General features: G+C 36.0%; 2 protein-coding genes across 2 annotated transcripts; both read left to right on the top strand.

Annotated features, from left to right (window-relative positions):
- The first annotated feature begins 262 nt into the window (after positions 1 to 262).
- LOC101548456 (olfactory receptor 4P4-like) lies at positions 263 to 1,198 on the top strand. The gene has a single exon (XM_004621624.2). It carries the CDS (start codon positions 263 to 265, stop codon positions 1,196 to 1,198), a length of 936 nt encoding a protein of 311 aa, XP_004621681.2.
- Positions 1,199 to 15,180: 13,982 nt separating this feature from the next.
- On the top strand, positions 15,181 to 16,116 carry LOC101548188 (olfactory receptor 4P4-like). The gene has a single exon (XM_004621623.1). The coding sequence runs from the start codon at positions 15,181 to 15,183 to the stop codon at positions 16,114 to 16,116; it is 936 nt and encodes a 311-aa protein (XP_004621680.1).
- Positions 16,117 to 18,576: the final 2,460 nt, after the last annotated feature.

The following is an 18,576-nucleotide window of genomic DNA, read 5'->3' as shown; positions in this document are numbered from 1 at the left end:
CCCGGTGAATCACTGGGTATGAACTAAAAAGCAAAAACATTAAATAAATACACGGCATGCTGAGATTCTTAAAAAGAAAAAGAAACACAGACACATGACAGTGAAAAGACAGCTAAATTAGGATTAATCAATGTTATAATTTTTCTATAAATCTACCATTACATCTTGTATCATTGAGTTACTACTGTTAACTTTTACCTAACTTATGACTTATTTCTTTCAGATATATAACCTATTTATACATGTTATACATCAAAGTCAGATGGAAAACCATAGAAACATCTCAGAATTTATTCTTCTAGGACTTTCTTATGGTTACAACATGAAGATATTTTGCTTTGTGTTCTTTCTATTCTGTTACATCGTCCTATTGGGAGGAAACCTTCTCATCATTATCTCTATTTACTGCAGCCCACTGTTTAATCAACCAATGTACTATTTCCTTATCTACTTATCTACTATGGACATCTTCTATACCTCCACTGTTACACCCAAATTAATTGGTGACTTGCTAGTGGAAAGAAAGACCATTTCCTATAGCAGCTGCATGTTACAGATCTTTACGGTGCACTTCTTTGGAGGGATTGAGATCTTCATTCTTGTTGCCATGGCTTATGACCGCTGTATTGCCATCTGCAAACCCCTCCACTACATGCTCATCATGAGCAGGACAAGGTGCAACCTCCTGGTCTTAGCCTCCTGTGTCGGTGCATCGATTCATGCTATTCCTCTTTTCAGTATAGCAATCAGTTTGCCCTTCTGTGGGCCCAATGAAATTGATCATTATTTCTGTGATGTTTTTCCTTTGCTTAAAGTGGCTTGCACTGATACCCACATCAACGGTGTATTGATAATTGCCTTCTCTGGTATATTATCCTTAGTTGTTTTTGGCATCTTATTGATTTCCTATGGCATTATATTGTTCTCTTTAAGGAATCAGTCAGCAGAGGGAAGGCAGAAAGCCCTCTCTACCTGTGGGTCTCATATCACTGTGGTCATCTTGTTTTTTTCACCTTCTGTCTTTGTTTACCTTAGACCTCCGACTACATTCCCTGAGGACAAAATATTGGCGCTATTTTATACCATCATTGCTCCTATGTTCAATCCCCTAATCTATACTTTGAGAAATACAGAGATGAAAAACACACTGAAAAAAGTGTGGTGTCAAGCTTTCATTTCCAAAGAAACACACAATTAGTCTAAAAGAGCTTACTGGGGGACTGGACCAATATCATAGTGGTAGGATGTTTGCATTGCTCGTGGCAGACCAGGGTTCGATTCTCAGTATCCCATATGGTCCCTGGAGCACCGCCTGGAGTAATTCCTATGTGCAGGATCCAGGAGTAACCCCTTTGCATCAGCTGGTGTGACCGAAAATGCAAGGAAAAAAAAAAGAGTTTACTGGGTATCAAGATGTTCAGAGAAAAAGTAAAGTGAACAAACTGACCGGGGGTACCGATTTCACATACCATTAAAATATACTGTCACTGTCATCCCATTGCTCATTGATTTGTTGAGAGGGCACCAGTAACCTCTCCATTGTGAGACTTGTTGTTACTGTTTTTGGCATATAGAATACAGGTTAAAAGTTAAGAACTTTAAATTTATGGTCATAGCTAAAGAAACTATTTCCTGTACACAAAAGAGAATGAAATTTAATCTTTTGTTTAACATATTAAAAATGTTTTCATATCTTGCTTTGTTGGAATAATAAAATGCATTTGATGAAGAACAAATTAGGTTTTGCTAATATAACCTAATTTGATAGCAGTTTATTGATTAGTGATCCATAAACACTTTATGTCTACAGGTAATTTCATTTTATTGTTTTGGAAAATACTGATCAGCACTCAGGGCCTCGTCCTAGCTGTGCACTCAGGGATTATGATAAGTGGACTTTAGTGGGTGAGGGGACCCCTTTGGGTCAAATTCAAATCCAGGTCAGCCATACCAACCGCAAGTGTCTTACCCACTGATCCTAGCTCTCTTGCACCAATATTTTCATTGTAGAGATGGAGGGGCAGAGCTCATAGAAAGACATATACCTAGGTTGTATAGAGGTCAATACAAAAAAAATAATATTAAGATAAAATTTTCTAGGAAAAACAATTATATAATGCTGGGGATGGACTGAGCTATCAGGGGAGCCCATGTAGACTGTACTATACACAGGAACATTTTCCCCCTTCAAGCTGCTTTCAGAAAATAATATCAGTATATTGAAAAGAGCAGTTTTCCTTCTCTCACAGAAGCCTGGCTGGTCTTTGACATGCAGATCTCCAGTGTTAGCCAGGCCTGACCTTTGATATTGTAAATTGTAGGCTCTGGCCAAGCCTAGTCTTTGGGATGTAGATTTCAAGTGCAGGGCCCAGTTTTGTCTTTGGGATGTAAATCCAAGTGCTTTTAGCCCAAGAAAGGTTTCAGTTTTGGTTTTGTATCTTCTTTCTGGAAGCCAAGATTACTGGCCTGCAGATGCAAGGAAATAATGTTTATTCTACTGCCTCAATGTTCTTCCTGTAACTTCTTTTGATGCCTTTGGTGACGTCACTGTATTGTGCCCTTTAGAGGTACCATGATCAATAAAAGAAGATCACGGGGCTCTCTACCTTTGCCAAGAGCCAGAGAGCCTTGGACCTCCATGAAACACATTTCTTCCGCGTTCCATATCTCAGCACCTCAGACTGCATGAACATTCAAGCAACAATATAATTCTATAATCAGTCACAAAACAAATCCCAACACAAACAAGTTTAAAGTACAGTCGTATTTAAACTGGGTACTGGATATCTGTTCTGTGGGTAGTGCATTTGCCGTGCACATGGCTGACCCGGGTTCGATTCCTCATCCCTCTCAGACTGCCCAGCAAGCTACCAAGAGTATCCCGCCTGCACAATAGAGCCTGGCAATCTCCCCATGGCATATTCGATATGCCAAAAACAGTAAAAACAAGCCTCACAATGAAGACTTACTGGTGCCTGCTGGAACAAATTGATGAAGAACTGGACGACAGTGCTACAGTGCAGTTCAATTTTTTTTTATTATTCAAAACAATTAACACCAAAATGAACTTTGTTGTTCTAGAATGCATAAAACAGACAGACCGGCATTTTCATAAAAAAAAATTGTAACATTACCCATCAAACCTAAGAAACTGAATATTAAAGTATCAATGTTGACCCATCTATTCTGTCTAAAGTTTATAACTAATCTGGTAGCTACTGGATACAGAACCAAGACCCATTTCTAATGTACTGAGAGCAAATAAAGAAGAAGAAAATGGATCTAAAATACACAAGGTGACAAATCAACAAATAAAATAAACTTTGGTTCCCCGGAGGTGTTTATAAAAGTTAATTTCAGAAACGTCAAAAGTACCTGCCATAGAGGCAAACTGGTAGGGAGGGAGGCAGGTGTGGCAGGAGGGATATAGGGGATACTGGTGGTGGGATATGTACATTGGTGGAGGAATGGATGTTGGAACATTATATGACTGAAACCTGATCATAAAGTTTTGTCAAATATTAGAGATAATCAGCTTGTTATTCAGTTTGTAAATAGATAATAAATTGTGAAATACTCAAATAACTGCATGATATTTAAGTTTTTGTAACTGTGTTTCCTGGTGATTCAATTAATTAATTAATTAATTAGATAAAATAAAAATAAACAAGTCAACTAAAGTAACATTTTTAGCAAGATTTAAAACGTCATAAATAAATGCTGTGTTGAAAGGGATTGATTCAGATATGACTAATTTTATTACTAGAATTTTTTTTCTCATCTCTTATCGGAAAGAAAACAAATATTTACTTCTTAATTGATATCACGGCAGAAAAAACACAAGCATTTAAAAATATTTTTAAATAATAATTAAATTATAACCTCTCCCATATGGACTTCACTAATTACATATACTTATATTAACTCTTTATGTCACAAACAGGGCTGGGGCAATAGCACAGCGGTTGGGCATTTGCCTTTCATGCGGCTGACCGGAGTTGGATTCCTCCGACCCTCTCGGAAAGCCTGGCAAGCTACCGATGTGTATTGGATATGCCAAAAACCGTAACAATAAGTCTCTCAATGAGAGATGTTACTGGTGCCTGCTCGAACAAATCAATGAGCAACGGGATGACAGTGACAGTGATGTCACAAACATACATTAATGACAAAATAATGTATGAAAACCCCAAAATGTAGCACATTATCCCACCAAGAGAAATAAACTCAAATAGCTTTTCAGACCTTACAATATCTTCTTTGTAAAAAGATAATTCTTAGATATCTATTTTACCATAATACAGGGGAAAGTTGAGGTTTTATTAAATTAGAGAAATGAATGATCTCAAATTACATGCCACAGCTAGTTATGCATACACACAAGTTTCCCCATAATCAATATCCAACCCAAGAGTGGAGCATTGTTACAAATGATGAACATACATTCGCACATTACAGTCACAAAAGTCCACACTTACATTATAATTGTCTTGGATAATGTACATTTTAAATTTATATATATTTAAATAGAAATCCTCTTCAGGGATGTGATTGTTATGTCAAGATCCCAACTAAGGTCAACAATGACCCAGTTTCTGCAACCTACTAGGTAAAAGAATTCCATGTTAGTAGGTAAAATGACATGTGGAAGTTAATTATCATTATTGATCACTTATTTTGCACTATGTAGTGTCTTTTAAAAAAATAATTGAATATAGAGGGTTCAAGTTTTAAGCTTACCACTTATTTATGATTACTATTATAAATTTCTCTTTAAGTTTTCTTCTATATATTTTGTTATTATTCACATCTTTTTTTTTTATCTTTTAGTAAAACATATGGCCGGTTAAGGCCATGTCATTACATGAATAAATTAGAGAAATGAAAGATCTCAAATTACATTAAACTGTATTTTTATTCTTAACTTCCCTTAAAACAAAGTATAAAAATGAACTATGGACATATTTGCTGTTTATTCTTAATAATTTTACTCATTCATTGTCATTCTTTATTTTCACTTTAATCAGAAATCAGTCAGCTGTGAGAAAATGCAAGGACTTTCTACCTGTGGGTCTCCTGTCATTGTAGTCACCTTGTTTTGGACCTGCAATCTTTATCTACTGTAGGATAACATAGCCCCAGGTAGCTTAGGTTTATTGGGTTGTTCCCATCACAGTGTTCCCTTTCCTCTGTGCTTATTTATAACTTCTTTCTTTGTGCTCTGTTGACTTGTAAATATTGCTTTTCTCTTCTCCTCAGTCCTTTGCATAGTTTATTCAGAGCCATGTCCTTTTGTATGGGCACAGAGAGATAGTAGCAAATGTTATGCCTTTGTAACCTGGGAGTCATTTTATTCTAATGATATTTTCCTCCTGAGCATCTGTTCTCTTTACCTAAGCCTCAGCTGCCCTTACTTCCTAACACTCCCAAAGGCAGGGTCCTGATGAGGGAAGGATGGTGTTAGGATCAAGACCACTCCTCAGTATTCAGAGAAACAAAGAGTCCAGCAGGATTGCAAAACACACGAAGACTTTATTATTCCAGCTAGCTGGGGCTGAGCTGGCCTGCTGAGGCAGGAGATCAGAGCTCGACCCCAAGGGTTTACAGCCAAGGGTTTATATAGCCATCCTGGACACACAGGCCTCAGGAGTAAGCTCAAAGATAAACAATTCCAAAGGCAGAAATAACTTCAAACATTTCATAAATGAACAAAAGCACATAGGAACAATATATTATGAAAACATTCCCTGTAATCAAGGTAAAGAGAAAATGAAGTGAAATTCATTAGTTATACAGTAGGGGGTAGGGGGCGGGGGCGGGGGGTATACTGGGGTTTTTGGTGGTGGAATATGGGCACTAGTGAAGGGATGGGTGTTTGAATATTGTATAACTGAGACATAAACCTGAGAACTTTGTAACTTTCCACATGGTGATTTAATAAAAAGTTAAAAAAAAAAAAAGAAAACATTCCCAATTAGGAAGATGTTCCCAATTCCCATACATCAAGAAAGCATCTTATCAGTTAGACACAGGATACAAGACACGGGTGTACCAGCTCCTGACTCTTCAGCTCCATGTCTGCATAAACACCAGGTAGTTCTTTTAGTCCATTAACTCAGTCATATATCCTTCATGGCCAAGGCTGCTTCCCACCAAGTGGTACTGGTACTATCAACCAATTAGCTCAGTTAAGTCATATATCCTTCCTGGACAGAGCTGCCCCCGGACAATCTTTACGACCAGGGTGAGAAGAGATGAACTAACTGCTTCTCACAATGGAACCAGGGCAAACAGTGAGTTGTGTGCTACCCTGGCATCGAGATGGGCCTGGCCAAAGTGCCTAATGCTTAACAATAAGTTAAAACTGTGATCATGAACAAATGCTGTCATGATCCACAAAGTCATAACTAGATTTGGACCTTGCTAGGGTTAGGAATGATTAATCTGGCCTGAGTGCTGTAGTCTAAGTCTGTGGAAAGATGTTCCCAGGAGAGCTGCCCTACAAGCCTCAATGTATCTCTTACTGTATCCATACAAAAATAACTAGTATTAAGATGTTGATTGAGTTATTAGACTGAGGAAAGGAGAAAAATACCTTAAGAGGTATTTTGCCTGTGGGCAGCCAGGAAGGGTTTTGGAATACTTCTAGGTGGTGTTTTCTTTGAACCTGGTGGGCTCTCAGAAAGGGCTTTCTTATGTTGATTTTGCTGGGTATAGTTTGGGCCTAGAAAGGCAAGTAGAAGTAGAGAGACTAGTGAAGAGAAGGAAAGAATCCAGAGAGCTGGGATCAAGGAATGAGCAGCTAGGAAGGAAGAGTGCGTGATATGAGAGAGACAAAGATTGAATAAATGGTAACTAATCAGCAACCAGCTTGGTCCTCATTCTTCCTTCGCCTGCCCTTAGCCAACAGCTGTCCTGATCCACACAGTGGCTCCAGGGCACCAAACGTGGGCCATGAGATAGAGTTGCCCGGAGAGCCCGCAAACACACACCCTTCAGCGTGTGTAATTTTTTCTAATCTGCCTTAGGGATTTTCTACCATTTTCCCTGAGAAAAAAAATATTGGTACAATTTTACCTCATTATTTCTCTCATGTTCAAACCCTTAATCTATAGTCTGAGAAACAGAAATTAAATATACACCAAAAATTTGGTGTTTGAAAGTATTGCTTTCCAAAGAAACCTACAGTTATTTTAAAGTAGTGTAATGGATAGTCAAATTTAAAAGGAAATTGATAAGCATGAATATATTGTCTAAAAAGTATAGATTTTGCCATCACTATTGAAAAGAAAGATAAAGATGGTAGCTACAAAAAGAAATCCTAATTCTTGCCTATGAAAAGCGTTTGGAAACTACACTAATTTTTGTGATGTATAAAAAAGTTTATATTTTTAAGGTTATCTGCATGGAAAAATATATACAGAAGTAATTTGTGTTCCTCAATGCTCTGTTCTCAATGTTGTCAAACTATATTTCAGGAGACGTACAGTGATCCATAGTCTCTTTGCTTCAGTATTTCTAATTAGCTTGTGTATTAAAGGCATAGTGTTGGTGCTAAGCCAAGACATTAGGACGAGCCTCTGGATGCTGCCCTGCAAGCAGGAAGCAGAACAGAGGCCCCACTTTCACATTAAGTGGGCAAGCTAAAACTTGTGAGTATGATGATCTGGAGAAGTACAGCATGCTCTCATATGCCCACCTGGTCATACCTTATCTTGGCAGTACAGGGCAGCAGTTTCCCCCTCTCTTACACATCCGGATTGACCTTCAAGTATCAGTGTGAGCCTTCTCTTTACCCTATGTGTAGCCAACCACAAGAATGTGGGGGACATAATCTGTAGAGCCTACATGGCCAGCTCTATATCGTCCTCTGACATTTTTAATCATTACAACATAGCTTTGACAACATAGCTTTGACAAGTCAATGAATACTCTGATGTTCTTTTGACAAACACTCATACTATAACTGTTTGTACTCTCGCTACTGAGTCTATCTCTGTGATGAAGTCATTAGGATGTGGCTGATAGAAAACAGAATACAAGGAGATGCCTCTCAGGTGGTCTTTGCTTTGAGCCAGATCGAGCCTTAGCCTTCCTTTGTTCTCTACATTCCTCTCATGTGTCTTGTCTCTGTGCCTCCTACCGAAAGAATATTCATTTAATACATGTACCCTGCCAACTTCCTGAAACTAAGAATATTGACGCCTCCTTTCCCTTTCCACAGAGTCACCTAGCTCTGTTCAATGAATATTCATCTAGGTCAAACTGACTTTGACCTTAAATATTGTGCATTGCACATTAATTGGTGAGACAATACACATACAATTTCACTCTAACATTATAACATAAATACAAAAGAAAACATAAAAACAGTTTTAAGTAAACCTCTTTATCATCATCAACCACATTTTGTTACTATATTTAAGGCTTTCTTGAAGATTTTCTACAAGGAGATGTCTTTCCTATAGTTATTCCTTTGAATTTCCATTCTCGTGAATATTTGCTTCCTTGGGCTCTTCCTATACTCACTGAATTGATGAAACTCTTGAACTGAAGTTTCATTCTATTAAACTGGCAAAGATTCATAGAGACAATTTTGGCCCAATATAAATAGGTTTCTGGACACCAGTTTGCTAAGATCTTGTTTTGTTTTGTTTTGTTTTGGGGCCACACCTGGAGATGTTCAGGGATTACTCCTGGCTCAGAACTCAGGAAAACATGTAGCAGTGCATGGGGGACCACAGGGGATGTGAGAGATTGAACCCTGGTCAGATGTTTGCAAGGCTTATTCAGCTACCCCTGCAATATTGTTCTGGAACCCAGTTTGCAAAGATTTTTGTCCCTTGTATTCTATCCAGAGGGGTACATGTTATAAGACTGGTCTTTTAATCATTTTGATTTCTGACTCTATGGATACATCATCAACTGAGATTTGTCTCCCACAAAAGATTATGATACAGTCTTTCTAAGAGGTCCAGAGCAGACATTTTTCAACTCACATGATCTTGGTATGTAAATCAGATAGAGAAAGAGGGGTGGGGGTTAGGGAGAGTGAGGGAGGGAAGGAGAGGGAGAGAAAGGGAGAGAGAGAAAGAGAGAGAGAGAGAAACTAGCTAGCTCCAAGGTTCAGATATGAGGTTTGATCTAAACAAATTGTAGATATCAATAATATAGGAAAAAGTTCAATTGTAAGCAGAGTAAAATATTTTCCATATTTTAACCAGCTTCCTTTCTCTGATTTATCACATTCATTATTTACGTAATAAACTTTCAGAGAAACAAATAAAAATTTACTTTTGTCTTCCCTTCTCTTTGTCTTCTATTGCCCAGCATCTACTATAATCATGCTGATGAATATCTACAAATGATACTGTGCTGATAATATATTCTAGGTAAGTGATTTTATTGATTTTCTGTTATATATGTTGAGAATCTTGAGAATGTTGAGCCCTTGGTTTGTAAATATCTATGATGGTTGCCTATCTTACCGAATCCCTTTTAAATACAAAAAAAAATACCAAAAAAAAAGTACATCGCAGAGTTTCATGAACCATGATCTTACTAGGCTTCTGGGGTTCCAAGGAAAAATATCTGCATTAAAAAACACACACACGACTATGCATGCAGCACTTAACACAGTAGTTAAGATAGGTTGTTCAATGGCAGATGAGTAGACCATGAAGGTCCAGTCTGTATACCCAATGAAATACTATAAAGCTGCAAAGGATGATGAAATTATGCAATTTTCTACAGCTTGGTTGGAACTAAAGAACATAAAGTAAAGCAAGTCTGAGAAGAGCAAGCACCAGATGACTTCATTTATCTGTGGCACCTCAAATCACAGGATGAGGGAATGCAAGATATCACTGTCACTGTATCACTGCCATCCCGTTGCTCATCGATTTGCTCGAGTGAGCACCAGTAATGTCTCCATTATGAGGCTTGTTGTTACTGTTTTTGGCATATCGAATATGCCACGGGGAGCTTGTCAGGCTCTCTCCTGTGGGTGAGATACTCTCAGTAGCTTGCTAGGCTCTTTGAGAGCGTCAGAGGAATCGAACCCAGGTCGGCTGCATGCAAGGCAAATGCCCTACCCTCTGTGCTATCTCTCCAGCAAGATATCAAAGGGGATATACCTAGATGATCCTTGACTCTCAACTATAGAAATGAAAAGGCCAGGGAAATTAAGTAGAAGAAACATATGGTAATTAACAGGAAAGTGGTCAGGGGCCTCAGGCACTTGGTGGCATTTGATGTAATACTGTGTTTTTTACACAGACAACAACATTGAACATGAGATACAACCTATAGCAACAAAACTTAAAAATGTGCTTGACAAAGAGAATGTTTCAGGTTGGAAGAGAACTTGGGATACTGACGGAAATTAATAGTGGTGGTGGAACTGGAGCCAGAACATTATATGCCAGAAATCCACAATAAATAACTTTCTAAGTTACTTAACAAAAGATAACATTTTTGACATATAATAATAAAAACTAAGAAGTGGCTCAGGACCATTACCACAGTAAGTGTTTTAATGACATTTATCTGGATGCATTTAGAAGTGTCTTTAGGGATATATTATCTAGAGCTTTCAATATCTTATTAATGCAAGCATTGTCACATTACTTTATCTCCATTCTTCTCAACAAATTTGCATGATAGCTAGCTTTAAAAGATGATTCCTAGCAGCTAAACTTTGGAGTTCCATTTCCAGAGACTTTAGAAATGCTTTTTGATCATTTTTAACCTGCGTTAGTATTAAGTTGCTAAAATGGATTATAAATGATTACTCTGCTTAACTGATGGTAATAAAGTTGCATTTCTGGTATCACTGATAAGTTATGTGAATATCTGAAGACTCCTTCCTTTATAAGCATTTTATGAATATTAAGACATGTTGACAATTTCTAAATATTTTCATATATAATTGATTTAGATGTATTTTGACTACTGCTCGTAATTCTCTTCTTTTTATTCTCTGTATTTGTTTAGAGATTAATTTAGAGAGTAGTATCTGATTATTTAGGGTGGAGGGCTTCCTGTTGCAGCTTAACTTTTAGCAGAACTGTCATTAAAATCTAATGGTAAATTAGGACAACTTGTATGGGTAAAGTCTCTTTAACCATATGTAAGGTTGAAATTAAATATGTCATAAATATTCTATATAACTATAAAATATGAGTTTTCATGCGGCAAATAATTTGGTGATGATAAAAGAATTGAGAATAATTTATGTGTCATTGTGCATTGCTTAGGCTAAAACTTGCTTATAAAATCCCTTTTGTTTTTCTGCCTGGGATAAATAATCTGTGCACAAACATCTCCAAAGTAAAGACTCCGATAGTAAAAAGACCTTTGGTCCTCATAGTCTAATTTAATCTAAGTTCACTGAGGTAAGTTTACAACATGTTATTCTATGGAAAAAATTATTAAGTAATAGAAACTTCCAATCAAATATTACTTCATCTTTTTATATCAAACTTAACATGAACACATGCACAGACTCATATTCAATAAGTCCAAAAAGATAAAAATATTCTTTGGTTGTATTTTCATTAAAATATAGTTAGCCTTGTGATGCTGTTACAAACCTACCCAGCATAAGTAATCTATTTAGTTAAAAACTTCAAAAAATAATGTGGAAATTTAAGTTTACCTAATACCAGTTATTAAAACCATGCTATGATTGTTCTTTTTAACTTTATTTTTCCTTCTGGTTTGAGTTGTGTATACATATTTGACAACTTTTGTAGTTTAAATGCCATTCAATCAATGCAAGGACCATGAAAGAAAAAGTGATAGTTTTTTAATCAACATATATTATAGTTATTTTGTATAATCACATATATTTCTTATTTATTTCCAAAGTATATTAGATATTTTAGATATATAGCAAAGGAAGCAAATGCATAAATATCAGAAAAATTACCATTAGTGTCACAACAGTCTTTGTAACATCTTTTCCTGCTTTTACCGCTTTCTCTGTTGCCTCCACTCTAAGTACTTAATACAGCATATAAATGTGCAATATTCTTTACTTTTTAACTGCAACTTCATTTTTACATTCAAGTTCTTATAAATATCATATGTCATTTTATGAAAATAAGAACTATGTTTAAAAGTCCTCATATAAAAAACAAGCAATAATCCTCATGGGGGAAATTATTACTATAAAATATGTTATAATATTCTATGCTTTAATTTTAAGAAAACTTTTAACTGTATTTTATATGATGATAATTCCTATATCTTTACATAAGTAAAAAACAACTCAATAAGTAGTGTGGCAATGCATCATATTTCGTACTACTTTTACTCAGATAAAGACTAAAATTTAATGTTTGTGTTAAGGACAATTTTCTCCCATCCTCAATTGTCATGAATGAAATGAATTCTCCCCCAGAGGAAGAATCAGAAAGAATATTCTACCAAAGTGCATTATTTTTCAATCCTGAGAGACTGCTTAATTTCTTTTTATGTGTCTATCTTCTATTCAAAAAAGAGACATTTGGATTGACAATTGATACCTAACTTCAGGTAAATGGCATTTTATAATCTTCTCACCCTTTTATTTGCATAAATAAAACTAGAAAATACAATTACATTTTATAAACAAATACTGAGTATCAGTTGCATCAGGTAAATGTTATTCAATGGTCCTTGCCGTTCTAAGTCTTAAACATCTTATTTAGTTATTTTTAAACTGATAAGAACAGATATTACACTTGAGGCTGGAGCGATAGCACAGCAGGTAGGGCATTTGCTTTGCAGGCTATCTGTGGCATATTCCATATGCCAGAAACAGTAACAAGTCTCACAATGGAGACACTATTGGTTCCGGCTCGAGCAAATCGATGAGCAACAGAATGAGAGTGATACAGTGATTCAGTGATTTAGTTATTATAAAGCGTTTATAATATTTATTTATTTAAATTTAGCTATTATAAAGTTCTGAATATTCTCTTCACTAATAATTATTTACTTTTCTTTTGTGAAGAGGTACAGAAGCCTTATGGTGATAATGTGAATGAGCTGTCAACTAATGAAATGTTTTTTGTTGACTTTGAGTTTTGAATTGTATTTCAAAATACTGCACATTCATAACTTTTAATATTACAGCTGTCAAATACATTTCTATCAGAATTCCTGAAAAACCATAATAACACAAAGAATACATCTCTGAGACAATACAGCAGATAATTTGCATATGATATTTTAACAAAATATTTTTGCTTTTTTATATTTAATATAAATCTTGCACTCCGATTTGATTGTTACTTATATCAGAACCCAGGTAAACTGTGAGCTAGATTTGGCAAATGTAAGGGAAAAATTCATCATCAGTGGATAAAATGATGCTTGGTCATTAATTCTCTTTATCCTCAACCATTTTTGCATTGGTCTAGTAATATCTGAAGATACACCTAGATGGAAAATACTCAGATTTTTGAAATTTCTATTTGTTAATGATTTTAATAGCTACCACTAGTAGTAATGGCCACACAAATCTCTATGATTGTTCTATATTATATATTTTCTTCTATGTTTACACTTTTGACTGTCGTAAAACTATAAAAAGTATGAGCATAGAAGAAAATAAATAACAGCTTTTAAGCAAGAGAAGGTAAAACCAAGTAGAGGTTGTTGAGAGGACTCATTCGGGTTGAAAGATTCGTGCCGAAAATAGACTATAGATCGAACATGAAGGCCACTCAATACCTCTATTGCAAACTACAACACCTAAAAGGAGAGGGAACAAAAGGGAATACACTTCTGCAGAGGCAGGGTAGGGTGGTGAGGGTTGGGTTGGGGATGGTGGGAGGGATACTGTGAACATCGTTGAAGGAAAATGGACACTGGTGGAGGGATGTAAACAATCATTGTATGACTGAAATGCAAACATGAAAGTTCATAAGTTTGTAATGGTACCTCATGGTGATTCACTAATAAAAAAGTAAAAAAAAAACTTTCTAGCAAAAATCTTGCCATATGCACGCAGAAACTTTAAAGATTTTATGAGATATTTGATTAGTCACACAAATATCCTTAATTGTACATTTATTTTAAACTGACTTTAAACTGTACCACTGTGTCACTGTCATCCCGTTGTTCATTGAGTTGCTCGAGTGGGCACCAGTAACCTCTCCATCCTTGCCTTTCACATGCTACTGTAGCCCGATGTCATATTGGTGTACTGAGATCTTTCAGGATCAGGGGAATGAGGACCGTAGTTGGCATATTGAGTACACCATGAGTAGCTTACCAGGCTCTGCCTTGGAACTTTAAACTATGAAGTGTAAAAAAAATAAAAAATAAATTGATTAGTTTTATCAGCATCAATTAATTATTGCAATTTTGTACTACTTTAATTATCAGTAAGTCGTTAATTTTAATATAGCAGCAACTGAAATAAACTAAAATGGGTAGTTGACAATGTGCCATCCCGTAGCAGAGCATATTTAAAAGATTTATAGTCATAGAAATTGAACATAAGCATATCTAACTCTGAAGTTTAAAATAGTTGCGTTTCTTCACGATTGTTACAGAAAATTCAAGTCATCAATTGTAAAAAATATTTTCATTGTCTTATGTGTGAAATGGTAATAAAAATGGTGAAAATATTTTTCTTATGGAATTAAATATATCTAATATAAAGGTTAAAACTAAATATTTAAATATCTTAATTTCCAATCAGCAATACTAAGGAAAGAACTCAATTGCTCTCATATTGCCATTGGATAGTTCACAGTGGCTATTAAAACTCAGACACAGTACCAGAGCAATAGTAAAGTGGGTAGGGCATTTGCATTTCATATGGCTCAGCCAGGTTCAATCCTGTGCATCCCACATGGTCCCACCACCAGTAATAATTCATGAGTGCAGAGCCACGAACAATCCCTGAGTATCACTGGATGTGACTCAAAAAGCAAAAACATTAAATAAATACACTACCTGCTGAGATTCTTAAAATAAATGACAAACAAACACACACACACAAAAAACCTTAGACACATGACATTGAAACACAGATAAATTAGGATTAATCAATGTTATAATTTTCCATCAATCTACTTTTATATCTTATATTATTGAGTTACTACTGTAAATTTTATCTAACGTATGCTTTATTTTTTTCAGATATATAACCGATTTGTACATGATATACATCAAAGTCAGATGGAAAACCATAGAAACATCTCAGAATTTATTCTTCTAGGACTTTCTTATGGTTACAACATGAAGATATTTTGCTTTGTGTTCTTTCTATTCTGTTACATCGTCCTATTGGGAGGAAACCTTCTCATCATTATCTCTGTTCACTGCAGCCCGCTGTTTAATCAACCAATGTACTATTTCCTTATCTACTTATCTACTATGGACATCTTCTATACCTCCACTGTTACTCCCAAATTAATTGGTGACTTGCTAGTGGAAAGAAAGACCATTTCCTATAGCAGCTGCATGTTACAGATCTTTACGGTGCACTTCTTTGGAGGGATTGAGATCTTCATTCTTGTTGCCATGGCTTATGACCGCTGCATTGCCATCTGCAAACCCCTCCACTACATGCTCATCATGAGCAGGACAAGGTGCAACCTCCTGGTCTTAGCCTCCTGTGTCGGTGCATCGATTCACGCCATTCCTCTTTTCAGTATAGCAATGAGTTTGCCCTTCTGTGGGCCCAATGAAATTGATCATTATTTCTGTGATGTTTTTCCTTTGCTTAAAGTGGCTTGCACTGATACCCACATGAACGGTGTCCTGATAATTGCCTTCTCGGGTATATTGTCCTTAGTTGTTTTCAGCATCTTATTGATTTCCTATGGCATTATATTGTACTCTTTAAGGAATCAGTCAGCAGAGGGAAGGCAGAAAGCCCTCTCTACCTGTGGGTCTCATATCACTGTGGTCATCTTGTTTTTTTCACCCGTTATCTTTGTTTACCTTAGACCTCCGACTACATTCCCTGAAGACAAAATATTGGCCCTATTTTATACCATCATTGCTCCTATGTTCAATCCCCTAATCTACACTCTGAGAAACACAGAGATGAAAAACACACTGAAAAAGGTGTGGTGTCAAACATTCCTTTCCAAGGAAGCACACAACTAGTCTGAAAGAGCTTACTGGACAGCAAGCTGTTCTGAGAAAAAGTAAAGTGAACAAATGACCAGGGCTACAGATTCCATATACCATTAAAAGATAAAGGACTTTAAATTTATGGCCATAGTTTAAGAAACACTATGCCTTGTACACAAAAGAGTGAAATTTAATTTTTTGTTTAAAATACTAAGAATGTTTTAATTTTTGGGTTTGCCTGCATAATAAAAAAACATTTGATGAAGTATGAATTAGGTTTTGCTAATATAGCCTAATTTGAATATAATGTTTTATTGATCAGTAATCCATAAAAGATTTTAGTTATACAGGTAACTTCATTCTATTGTTTTGAAACTACTGACCAGCACTCAAGGCCTAGTCCTAGGTCTGCACTCAGGAATTACAACAAGTGGACTTAAGGTGGTGAGGGGACCACTTGGTATATGGATTCAAACTCAGGTTAGCCACACAAACAGCAAGTGCCCTACCCACTGATCGTAGCTCTCTTTCACCAATATTTTCATTGTAGAAGATTGACGGGAGAGCTAATAGAAAAACATATACCTAGGTTATATAGAAGTCAATACATAAAATAAAAATAATATTAAGGTAAATTTTTCTAGAAAAAAATAATTATATAATTCTATAGACAGTCACAGAACAATTACCAACACAGAAAAGTTTAAAATAGAATTGAATTTAAACTATACAAGGGATATCTTCTATCCTAAACTTTTATTGAGATAATATTATTTTATTATTATTCAAAATAATTAACACCAAAAAGAGCTTTACTGTTCTGGATGCATAAAACAAGTGCACTGGCATTTTAATAAAAAGAATCTTGTAACATTACACATCAAAGCTAAGAAACTGAGTATTAAAGTATCCATGTTGGCCCACTCTATTCTGTCTAAAGTTTATAACTAAACTGTTAGTTATTTGATCTAGAATGAAGAAACTTTCTTATTGTACATAGAGCATAAAAAGAAGAAGAAAATTGATCTAAAATACACGGAGTGACAAATCAACAAATAAAATAAATTTTGGTTCCCCAGATGTGTTTATAGCAGTTAATTTCAGAATTGTCAAAAGTACCTGCCATAGAGGCAAATGGTGGGGGTGGGGAGCAGATACTGGTGATGGGATATGTACACTGGTGGAGGAATGGATGTTGGAACATTATATGACTGAAACCTGATCGTGAAAGTTTTGTCAACTATTTGAGATGATTGGGTTGTTTATCAGTTTTTAAATAGATAATAAGTTGTGGAGTACTCAAATTATCACATGATATTTAATTTTTGTAACTATATCTCATGGTGATTCAATAAATAAATTAATGAATACCATAAAATAAAAATAAACAGATAAGCTGAAGTAACAATTTTAGCACGATTTAAAAAGTCATAAATAAATGCTGTGTTGTAAAGGGCTGATTTAGCTATGACCATTTTTATTATTAGAAAATTTTTGTCATCTCTTTTCGAAAAGAAAAACAAATCTTTACTTCTTAATTGACATCATGGCAAAAAAATACACAGTCATTTGATAATATTTTTAAAAAGGCAGAATCTCCTGACCCCACGCTAGGCTATCTTCCCTGGGGCAACTCAGAGAGGGGTGGGTTGAGTTACCCTCCTGCCCTAAGCAGAATCCCAGCAAGCTGAAAACCTCCAGAACCCAGCCGTAGCCATGTGAAGGCCACTCTTCACACACTCGGACATTCCTCACCCCTGAGGGAGCCAACAGAGGAACCAAGGTATGGAGGACCCATGGCTAAGATCCTCAAGCCTGCTCAGATTGGGACTGGGTCTCTTCCACCCAGCTCCCCAGTTTTCCAGTAGCTTGGCAGTCAACCCACAAACTGCCCCCAGTGCCATGTAATGTCATCAAAGGCCAAGACCCAGAGACTATAAAATAAAACTCCCAGAAGAGAGCAATGCATTATTTCATGGAAAGTGTGGTTGCATTTATGGCTGCATGAAATCTTATACCTTAGCCCACTGATATAACTAAAGTAGCACACATTTGTTTGGTTTTAACATACTTGCTTGTATTGTCTCATATATGAGCTGAATTTGCTTCAGAACGAAATACAACAACCTTCATACACTTCCCTCTTATTGTGTTGGGAAGATGCTTGCAGGTGTGGTGGGTATTTGAATATTATCTGTAATGAACTATTGTGAACTACTTTATGAAAATAAAATGTATAAAAAAATTTAAAATAATAATTAAATTGGGCTTGAGTGATAGCACAGCAGGTAGGGGTTCTCCTTGCACACAGCCGACCTGGGTTCGATTCCTCCACCCCTCTCAGAGAGCCCAGCAATCTACCAAGAGTACACCGGCCACATGGTACAGCCTGGCAAGCTACCCTGGCTTATTCAATATGCAAAAAAAATAGTAATAACAAGTATCACAATGGAGATGAAATTACTGGTGCCCACTCAAGCAAATCAATGAACA

Source organism: Sorex araneus, chromosome 6 (assembly GCF_027595985.1).
Source record: "Sorex araneus isolate mSorAra2 chromosome 6, mSorAra2.pri, whole genome shotgun sequence".
Taxonomy (NCBI): domain Eukaryota; kingdom Metazoa; phylum Chordata; class Mammalia; order Eulipotyphla; family Soricidae; genus Sorex; species Sorex araneus.
The sequence above is the reverse complement of the archived record's forward strand: the minus strand, read 5'-3'. Positions and strand labels throughout refer to the sequence as shown.